Source organism: Barbus barbus (assembly GCF_936440315.1).
Source record: "Barbus barbus genome assembly, chromosome: 34".
Classification (NCBI taxonomy): domain Eukaryota; kingdom Metazoa; phylum Chordata; class Actinopteri; order Cypriniformes; family Cyprinidae; genus Barbus; species Barbus barbus.
In genome coordinates, this window is record NC_136762.1 from 9,020,493 (window position 1) to 9,031,716 (window position 11,224).

General features: G+C 43.9%; 1 protein-coding gene across 1 annotated transcript; it reads right to left on the minus strand.

Annotated features, from left to right (window-relative positions):
- Window positions 1-8,946: 8,946 nt before the first annotated feature.
- On the minus strand, window positions 8,947-9,936 carry LOC306853797 (olfactory receptor 51A4-like; the record flags this gene model as incomplete). The annotated part of the gene is made up of 1 exon (XM_079391450.1): window positions 8,947-9,936. The coding sequence occupies exon 1, from the start codon at window positions 9,931-9,933 to the stop codon at window positions 8,947-8,949; it is 987 nt and encodes a 328-aa protein (XP_079247576.1). The 5' UTR covers window positions 9,934-9,936.
- Between the last annotated feature and the right edge of the window lie 1,288 nt (window positions 9,937-11,224).

Sequence of the window (11,224 nt, forward strand, 5' to 3'; positions counted from 1 at the left end):
AGTAGAATAACGTGATACATAAATGGCTATATTCAGGGACGTGCACAGGAATTTTGAGGGGCAGTTGCTCTGACCTGAAAAAAGCCCCCCCCCCAAAAAAAACAACTCACGGGCTATATGAAGGACTGAGAATAACAGGGTCTTTATTAAAATATATATACACAAAGAGGTAAAACACTGAAATACAGCACTCAATCACCTTAACTACTACTAATAATAACACAGAAAATCCCTACATCAATATCCCTATCAATATCCTATCAAGTCATTATGTTCTGCTCAGGCAAGATCTTTGAAATTACCTCTAAAATAGCCATTGTTTTTTTAGATTACAATTATTTAGCATGCAGCTCTTTAACCCTATACTTTCTAGCATGGTCCTCTCATCTCATATTTGGTGATCATCACTTAGGCCTACCTGCCCTATGTGCCTCCTCACCTCTGATTTTTGAACTAATCAATCATGTTAACAACTTTACAGCACTTGTTGTGAATTTCAATGACACTAGTAGGGTCACTTTGTGAAAATCTATATCTAAATGGTTAATTATAGATCTAGTAAGACAGAAACTCACCTGTTCCCCACTCATATTGGTCTGAAAAGGTAAAGAGGTGTTTCAGGTCTCGGGAGACTAGCATAAATTGACCGACAGCGCCATCTGCTGTTTTGGAAAAGAAATTTGCTCAATTGCACGTACTGGATCAGATCCAATACGTAGTGGATGTTTTACGCGCATGCGCTGTATAGGTCACGAATAAATTCATATTTTTATTTACATTTAATCATTTTGCAGATGCTTTTATCCAAAGCGACTTAGTCTAAGTGAATTCTAACAGTACATGTAGCAATTAAGGGTTTTTTTATCTACATTACAATACGCGATGACCTACATTACATTACAATGTAAAAACTTTAATGTCTAAATTCATCCACGATGTTTTTGTCTTTACTGGCGACTTCAACGTTTGTTTTTGGTTTTTTTTATTTCATATATTATGGCCAGGATGCCCATCAGTGCTGTATCCATTATTAGAATGATACAATAAGCACTGTAACATGATATGCAGAGTTTATTTGCAAAAATGCCTCAACTTTTTTTCCGTTTTTCAAAACTCACGTTTTTAATTATGTAAAATGTTTATTGTTTTGTTGTTAATTAGCGTTTTTTTTTTTTTTTTTTGTCAAAATAACCCAACTGCAGTTTGATTGAGATTAATTGTAATGCACAATGAAGAAACATGATTTCTGAGAATTGTTAAAAACATAGTTATCCGTTTTTGCAAATGAACTCATTATGCAGATGTTGCACTGTAAATAGCTAATTATAAAGATTAATTAGCTTAAATGTCTTTTTGATTGTATCCGTCATGTTTATTTCAATTTCATAGGGGATATTAAATTAATGCAGATCCATTTTGCTTATATAGCTATTACATACATTTTCAATAGGCTAATAATATTTTTTTTAAAACCATTACATTTATAACAAGACTTTACCTCGCTAATAACGCCTCAGTCTGGTAACATAAATGTTTTATTAGTTGCTTTTCACACATCGTCTGATGATACAACACAAAACACGAAACAAAAAGCCTTCATAGAGAGAGAGAGAGAGAGAGAGAGAGAGAGAGCTCTCGTAATGGAATGGATGGTATGTCTTTAGCCATTAGATCTATCTCCAGGGATTTAACTTGCATATGAATAACATACAAAAAAACAGAAATGGTCAGCTTTGTTACCTTGTCCACGACCGTGTGTGTATTTATTTGTAGGACATAGGATTGACTGTAAAAACCAGGTATAATCCGGGATAACGGGTCTATTGGCTAACAGATCCCCGACTGACAGGATTGTTTTTCTTCTTTTTATTTTTATATGGTATAAAAAATGATGTCCGCATATTTTATAGGCCTATAACTTTTATACTCTGTCACGTAGGTCTACAGCACAGAGAGTGAGAACGAAAAATAATATTTGATTTATGAACGAATTATTGACAGAACTATAAAACGATTATGGAAAAAAAAGAAGACAATAGAAGCCATTTTTAATAAAGAAACAACATTGTAATTAGTAGATTTGTATTCCCAAAACGAATCAAACTAATAAAAAATAAACTTGTTCTTTCAAAACTACTCCATCCTTGCTTAAAAAAAGTTTCAATAGCCTGCACTACAGGTTTAAAATCACAGTATACTATATTTTGTGTAAGCCTGTAAAACACCTATACATCTCGTAATTACAGTTTAATTTATATTTAATACTAGCATTAATGACAGCCCCACTTTGCGCATGCGCGTAAAACATCCACTACGTATTGGATCTGATCCAGTACGTCATCGTGCTACAGGCTGCAGCGAGGACCTCTTGGAGATTCCCTTCCAGGAACTCGAGCTGCGTCGAAGCGCTAGGGGAACGCCCACAGCGTGACCGCGCTCTGAATCAAAGTGTAACGTGTCCAATGGAAGGGCGAGACGTCATAGGCGGGTGACGTCACTGACCGGAAAGCATATAAGCACGTGCGGTGGAGCCGGCGTTTGCTTTTTGTCATTCAGCAACCGCTACTCTGTCTGTGTGTACTGTCTTTTCATGTTGTGAGTCTTATTTAGTGTTGTTTGTCCTGCACAATCACTTGAATAGGCTCCAGCAATATGTGCAAGCACTGGGGCGATAGCAGATCGCATTCGGGCTGTGTGTTCCTCCCTGCACACATTATATCACTGCTTGGGATACACGCAGTCTGTGTGTGGTCTGCTTGAGAGCAGAGCGCGCAGATTCAGCTCTCGAGGGAGCTGACTGCTCGTTTGTGAGCTTTTTCATTTCTTACGCCTGCTCTCTGAAGGCTCTCTTTGAAAAAGAAAAAGAGAGGAGTGAGTTTCACTAGCCTTGAATGAAGACGGGCGAGCCCGTGTCTTCTTCCCTTCCTAGACCTGTCTTCCTCCGAGGAGGTGGACGCGTCAATGAAACAGTGTTTGCACAAGCATATTATGAATGAGAACGGCGCGCAGTCAGCTCTAAAAAAGGAGAAAGGAGGCTGATTGTGTTTCTCTCCGCTGTACATCTCGCATTCCCGCCGCTGCTGAGGCACGGCGGCGAGTGTGAGTGCGGGGATCGCAGCGCGCGTTGCCGAGGCGACGCGTGCGTTATGTATTCTCATTCATATCAGAGCGATGCCCCGGGTGGAACAGACGCTCGCGAGCTATCTGTCCCCTTGCGTGGCGTTGTCTCTGAAGGCTCGTGGCTGCAGGTCAGGCTGGTGCGTGTCTGCACACCGAAAAAAAAAAAAAAAAAAAAAGTGGAGTGTGCACCAAGCTGACGTACCTGCTTAGAGAGCTGGATGAGGGATTGGGGCTCAATTTGATTGAAATATAAGCTGATCTCTGAGCTCCCTAGAAACGCTGTCGGCGGTTTCTCCCTCACCTGTCTCTAGCTCAGGGGGCTGCTGGGCGGGAGCAGCCCTCGCCGTGTGCCAGCCCCTCTTTAGAGAGGTGCAAAACAGAGCGTGGCTACTCGCACCCCACCGAGGTGGGGCCGTGGCGGCTAACGCTCTGGGTCGGGGACCTCTAAGGCTAAGCCGGATCTGCGGACCGTTCTTAAGTCTAAGGGGGTTCTCGGCCAAGAAGCCTACGGGCGTGGGAGATCAGTCTGCCAACCCTGCCAGAGTTCCAGGGCGCAGCTGGCTCCAGTGAGCAATGTTCTCAGTTCGTCCGCCCCGAAGTGTAGCGGAGCTGAGAAGCTCGCCACCCCTGCGGGGGTCTCTAGAGCTTCTGGTTCGGCCGTCTCCTGCCGGTCCTCCGCTTCAGGGCACCGAGCCAGCAGCTCTAGGCACGCCAGAGGCCAGTCTCGAGAGACTGGTTCCCTTAGGAGACCATCGGGCAGCGTGGGAACTACTGCCGATGTGTCTCTTTGGGTCCTGCCTTGCAGGGTCTGGTTCTTCAGCTTGGTCTTCCTAGGAATGACGCGGGTCTGAGGACCGTCGTTCATTAGGAGGCTGAGGCTGACGCAGTCCTGGTGGTGAAACTACTGCCAAATGGATCTCATTGGGTCCTGCGTACTGTAGAGAAAGGCCTTTTGTATTCAGTTCGGCGCTCCGCCACCGCCTTTCAACGGGGTGATTCCCACGTGCGTGGGCCCCCAGCAGGCTCTGATCATGGAACAGGAAGTAGACACTCTCTTGGGAAAGGAGGCCATCGAGGTGGTCCCTCCTCACGGAAGAGAGTCCGGGTTCTACAGCCGGTACTTCATTGTTCCAAGGAAGGATGGTAGATCTGCGCCAGTTGAACCGCTCAGTCATGTGACTGAAGTTCAGGGTGCTTACACTCATCATTCGTGTCTCAGACCAAGTCCGAGGACTGGTTTGTCACGATGGATCTAAGGGCGCATATTTCACGTCTCCATCCTTCCCACTCACGGGAAGTCCCTCAGGTTTGCTTTTAGGGGCAAAGCTTACCGATATCGGGTTCTTCCCGTTGGCCCTGCACTCGTACCCCGCATTTTTACATCAACGATTGGTTGATTCTAGCTCGATCAGAGCAGGTGGCGACTCGGCATCGAGATGTCGTTCTCGCGCACATGAAGGGGTTGAGACTGAACGCCAAGAAAGTGTGATTTCTCCAGTATGGAGAACCATTTATCTAGGCGTGGTGTGGGATTCGACCACGATGCAGGCACGTATGTCTCCTGCTCGGAGCGAGTCGATCCTCACCTCAGTCAAGAGAGTGAAAGAGGGCCAGTCACTCACTGTCAGGCAGTTTCAGAAACTGCTGGGGCTCATGGCAGCTGCGTCCAACGTGATTACTTTTGGCCTCCTGTACATGAGACCCCTACAGTGGTGGCTCAAGACCAAGGGGTTCTCCCCGAGGGGAAACCCGCTTCGCATGATCAAGGTCACGCGGCGATGCCTACGTGCCTTAGACATGTGGAGCCAAGCTTGGTTCTTGTCTCAGGGCCCGGTGCTGGGAGCCTCTTGTCGCCGCGTAATGCTAGCGACGGACGCATCCCTCACCGGTTGGGGAGCGGTCATGAGTGGCCACCCTGCCCGCGGTCTGTGGAGCGGTCGCCATCTAACGTGCCATATCAATTGTTTGGAAATGTTGGCCGTGTTTCGTGCACTCAAGCACTTTCTCCCGGACCTAAGAGATCACCATGTGTTGGTACGCACCGACAGCACAGCGGTGGTCTCTTACATCAACCACCAGGGAGGTCTGCGTTCGCGCCCCTTGTACAAGCTGGCGCACCAGATCCTTGTGTGGTCCCAGGGCAAACTTCGCTCGCTCAGAGCCATCGATATCCCTGGGTATCTCAATGTGGGAGAAGACATCCTGTCGAGGCAGGGGCCGAGGCCCGGGGAATGGATGCTTCACCCCGAGGTGGTGAAGCAGATATGGAGGTTTTTGGCTGTACGACTCGAGAGTCAGCGCTATGCCCCTCTAGTTCCTCCAGCTCCTTTGGACTGGACTCTTGGTACAGACCTGGCCGAGGCTTCGTCTGTACGGTTTTTCCCCGATCGCTCTGCTCCCGGGAGTTCTGGATGGCAACAGGGATCTGGTGAACAGGTTGGAGACGGGGTTCGCCCTATCTCCTCCTGCATTCCCCAGATCTAGCGCTCTCGCTCGTGGAAGCCCGCGTGTGCGGTTCTTCCCCCTCTGAGTGAGTGCTCGCTGTTGCAGCGCACGTTGCCGAGGCGACGCGCGCATTACGTGTGGAAGTTCTGGCCTCTGAGGGGGCGCAGCTCATAGCTTCCGGTCTCTCAACCGAGGTTGCTGAGACCATCTTCCAATCCAGAGCTCCCTCTACGAGGAAACTGTATGCCCTGAAGTGAAAATATTTCACTTCTTGGTGCGGAGACCGCCACCTTGACCCAGTTAACTGCCCGTTTGGTACAGTGCTGTAGGTCCTGCAGGCCCGTTTCTCCGCAGGGGTAACTCACTCCACCCTGAAGGTTACGTGGCGGCTTTACCGGCCTACCACACCCTTCTCGGTGGCCTTACAGTGGGTCGACACCCCCTGGTTACATGTTTCCTCCACGGTGCGCTGAGGCTGAGGCCTCCTGTACGACGTGTCCCTACGGGGACCTGGCTGTGGTCTCTTAAGAGAGTGGGGATTTCTAGGCCCTTCATGGCCCCTTCTTATCTCGTCTTTGCCCCTGGTCTGGCCAAAGCGTTTTTCTACCCTCGAGCAGGTTATTTCCTAGATCCCCTCTTCTATACCACGGCCTGTCGTGCTGCAGGCCCTCAGTCCTCCTCCCTTTCGGGAGCCTGACCAGCGAAAGCATAACTGTTTGTGTCCAGTGCGAGCACTGGACGCATACGTCCACAGAGCTGCCCTGTGGAGAAGGATGGACCAATTGCTAGTTTGCTTCGGTCCTCCTAAGCGGGGTCGGCCTGCTTCTAGGCAGACCCTTAGCAGGTGGATTGTGGATACTATTTCCTTGGCCTATGAATCTTCAGGCATCCCTTCGCCTCTGGGGCTTAAGGCCCATTCAACTAGGAGTATGGCGGCCTCCAAGGCCTTTCTGGCAGGGGTTTCGATGCAGGATATCTGCAATGCTGCGGGTTGGTCCACGCCCCTCACCTTTGTTCGGTTCTATCACCTTGATCTTACGGCCACTCCCGGCTCTTCTTTCTCGCCCTCGCTGTGCTCCCAGTGATACACACAGGGCAGGTATTTTGGAAGTCTGGAGGCGTGGGTATCTCGTTCCCCTAGCGCTTCGACGCAGCTCGAGTTCCTGGAAGGGAACGTCTCGGTTACGTATGTAACCCCGGTTCCCTGAAGGGAACGAGACGCTGCGTCTCGAAGCCATACTTCCTGTATCCCTGCGGGCGGTTGCTTCATTCCTGGAAGCAAACGCCGGCTCCACCGCACGTGCTTATATGCTTTCCGGTCAGTGACGTCACCCGCCTATGACGTCTCGCCCTTCCATTGGACACGTTACACTTTGATTCAGAGCGCGGTCACGCTGTGGGCGTTCCCCTAGCGCTTCGACGCAGCGTCTCGTTCCCTTCAGGGAACCGGGGTTACATACGTAACCGAGACGTTTTCTCACATGTGCAATTGAGCAAATTTCTTTTCCAAAACAGCAGATGGCGCTGTCGGTCAATTTATGCTAGTCTCCCGAGACCTGAAACACCTCTTTACCTTTTCAGACCAATATGAGTGGGGAACAGGTGAGTTTCTGTCTTACTAGATCTATAATTAACCATTTAGATATAGATTTTCACAAAGTGACCCTACTACAGTGTCAGTGAAATTCACAACAAGTGCTGTAAAGTTGTTAACATGATTGATTAGTTCAAAAATCAGAGGTGAGGAGGCACATAGGGCAGGTAGGCCTAAGTGATGATCACCAAATATGAGATGAGAGGACCATGCTAGAAAGTATAGGGTTAAAGAGCTGCATGCTAAATAATTGTAATCTAAAAAAACAATGGCTATTTTAGAGGTCATTTCAAAGATCTTGCCTGAGCAGAACATAATGACTTGATAGGATATTGATAGGGATATTGATGTAGGGATTTTCTGTGTTATTATTAGTAGTAGTTAAGGTGATTGAGTGCTGTATTTCAGTGTTTTACCTCTTTGTGTATATATATTTTAATAAAGACCCTGTTATTCTCAGTCCTTCATATAGCCCGTGAGTTGTTTTTTTTGGGGGGGGGGGGCTTTTTTCAGGTCAGAGCAACTGCCCCTCAAAATTCCTGTGCACGTCCCTGCTTACCCTGGAGTTAGTTCACTCTCCATCTATGCAGCTATGTGTGGGCAAGCCTTGCAATGCCTGAACAGAGTAATGCTATTCAGCAATTTCCTTTGACTTTTCCATCTTTTACTTTTCCAGCTTCTAAGCAGGATATCTGCAATAGTGATGCCACATGCATGTATCGATTGGATTGTTAGTTTTCTAATCAGTTGGGGTAGACACCAGGGCCATCACAAAGAGGGCAAAAGTGCATAGGGCCCAGAGGCTAACAATGCCACAACAACTTGATCTTGAATGCTATTTTTGGATTCTTGTGTCCATTTCTTGATCTGTTGTGCTATTAGTGGTTTTCCTTACGACACAGTAAAAAAAGTTGCGTTAAAACATGACAATGCCTATTTAGGCTATAAGGGCCTAGCTGAATAGCATTGCATGATACAGTATTGTTAATGATGACTCGTGACATTTGGAGTGCTCCTGTTGTTATTCCAACAGTCTCTCCCCAAAAATGGCCCAGCTCAATGTCATGGTGTTATTTGCAATGTATTATCTTATTTGTGTATTAATTTATCTAGTAAAACTGATACTTTGCAGTGTTACGTTTAGAGAGTTTGCCCCAAAACAAACGAGATAACAAAAATTAAGATTTTATGTGTAGACCTTCTTTATCAACAAACAGGATTACCTTAAGCTTGCATCAGTAAATTGATATGTTAGTTCAGCTTTTATTATTTATTGTACTGCAAATACAGAAATAACAGATCGCAACAAAGAGACAATAAGTAGAACCTTGTCAGTAGATCTCAGACATACTCATGTGAAAATTAATCCTTGGTTTGCATTATACAGTATGAATGATATGAACATATGAACAAACATGACAGTTAACAGTATTTGGGTGGGTGAAACCTTAGGGTAACATGAAAAATGTTAGCATAATACAGACTGCTCACAAAAAAATTATTCCAATATCTTTTACAATGTTCAGTCTCTTTTATTTTATTTCAGTGTATATGTTTGTCTTGGGGTCAGTGATTAAGAACACTGTACAAACTGCATATTGCTGCTGTTCACCAACACACATTAAGCTCCAAATGCCCAAATGTTAGGAAGGTAGCAGAGTGAATTTAACTATTTTCTATACAGTTTTATTTTCAATATAATGAATCTAAAAACATTTCTAAAAAAATATATTTAATTTTTCATATAGGTAATTTAATTCCTAATGATGGAAGAACACAAACAATCATTAGCATCGTTTTGAAATCTTCTTTCTAATTGGCACAATTCTGTTTTTAAGCAGTTTTTGAATTAAGACTCTGATTTCAGCTGTGTTTAAAACATAAATAATGGGATTTACCATTGGTGGAAGAGACAATGAAAGAGATGCACTGATGATTCTGGCATTGGGAGTGAAAGAAGTAAATAATGAAGCAATGAAAACGCATATGAGAGGAAGTAAGGAAGATACAACCAACAAAAGGTGAGAAACACAGGTCTTCAGTGCTTTTAAACGTGCTTCCCAAGTTGTAATTTTACTTAAGGCAAAAACAATGCCCAAATATGACAGGAATATAATGAACAATGGTGCAACAAGGAACAAAGCTAGGTTGAAGTTTGTTATGAACATATTAATGCTGTTGTCGTTGCATGCCATCTGCAGCAATAGTGCATAATCACAATAATAACTCCGTATCACATTAGATTTACAGAATGAAAGTCGGGTCAGCAAAGACGCTGCCAGGACCACCAGAGAAATGTTAAATGCCCATAGTACTACAAACACTAAAGACATGACAGTATTATTCACTATTGCATGATATCTTAATGGCAAACAAATTGCAATGTAGCGATCAAGTGCTAGAACAACAAGAGTGGTACTTTGCAGAGTAACAAAGAGGTTCACAAAAAACGTGTTTGCCAAGCAAGCATTGTAGGACATGTACTGTGAGTCAGAAAAAAAAATATTCATCGTGCTAGGAATCCATGCATTAGATTCACCAAGGTCAGCCAAGGCCAAGTTAAACAAACCAATGTATTTTGGACTGTGCAGACTTCGTTCCAGAGCAATTAGGAGGAGGACTGCAGAGTTCCCAATTACAGCAATAAAATATGTGACACATAAAAAAATATAGTAATAACTGCTGTATGGTATACCTGAAAGTCCAGTGATGAAAAAGTATTCTGGACGAACAATGGACATATTCTGGAAAAAACTTGAATTTAAAGAACTCATGGCAGCTTTGTGCTTGATGTTTTGAACAAGCTGAAAATAGAAATTACCATGAAGACAAACAAAGTTTAGGGAATTCACAACATTTTCATCTTACTTTTCTAACACTTACTTTTCAAATGTTGAAAGTATACATATGTAAAGTTTCTGCAGAATATTTAATTCGCAAACCTGTACTTATGAAGTTTTAGAGCCAGAGCATAAAATGACAGTTAAAGTCTGAACATTTATGAGCTGCTTTGAATATTACTCAGCTGTAAATGCTGGTCATTATTTTCTTATGTTAAAAAGATCATTGGACATTTGCTTCATTGTATCCAAATATATCTTCTGATTCATCTCTTGAGAGATTTTACACAACACAATGATGTAATACTATGCCGAAGTAAATGTTCTGGCCACTCCTTTAGTTTTGATAGATTTATTTTTTCACTAGTCTGCAAACAGACCACAGTATTGCCCTTTTTGCTCTCATTAATGAACATTATATTACAGAATGAACATTATATTACAGTAACTCAAGGATATGGTGACGACCCCCTTTTTCAAGATGTACCTTTTGGAAAAAGGCTTTTTGAAAACCTAATCTTGTGTTTTTTCTTAAATTATTTTCATATTGCATATTTTTCCTAGTTACATTTTTGTTTTGAAAGTATGGTAAATATTGGTAAAATGTACCACCAATCACAGTTTAAAATATACACTTTTTGATAAACCATAAAAATAACAGATAGCCCATTTGAATTATATAGCAATTAGGCTATCCATCTCATAGCAGCCTAGCAAAATGCCTTTAACAGTAGAAGTGGAATCTTATTGTAGTCTTCAAATCTGCGTACTGTCTTACATTTTAAAATCACTCACAGAGTAAGTTTGGTACCATCAGGCTAACATGACAGTCATGACTCATGCCACTGCAAGGTTTTCTTTTTGTTTTGTTTTCACTCGCAATCTTCTAACATTACAACACACACACAGTACATTACATATTTCTTGGCACACTCTTTTTACGCATATTTGGAGCCAAATATTGTTGTGTGTGTATTATTGACATGTCAAAGTCTAGACCCTGAATATAAGACGACCACGTTTTTTTAGATGCATTTCCAAGAAAAAAAAAACATTGTCTTGTATTTGGATCGATACGATACTAGTTTGTCCACGCATTGGGCTTTACAGCAAGTGGTGGAAATGGCTCCTCTGAGGGGTCAATTGACCTATCGGTAAGCCCCGCCCCCCTTAGTTACTGTTGCTCCCTCGGACAAACAAATGGAGTTGCTCACTGTCTTACAAT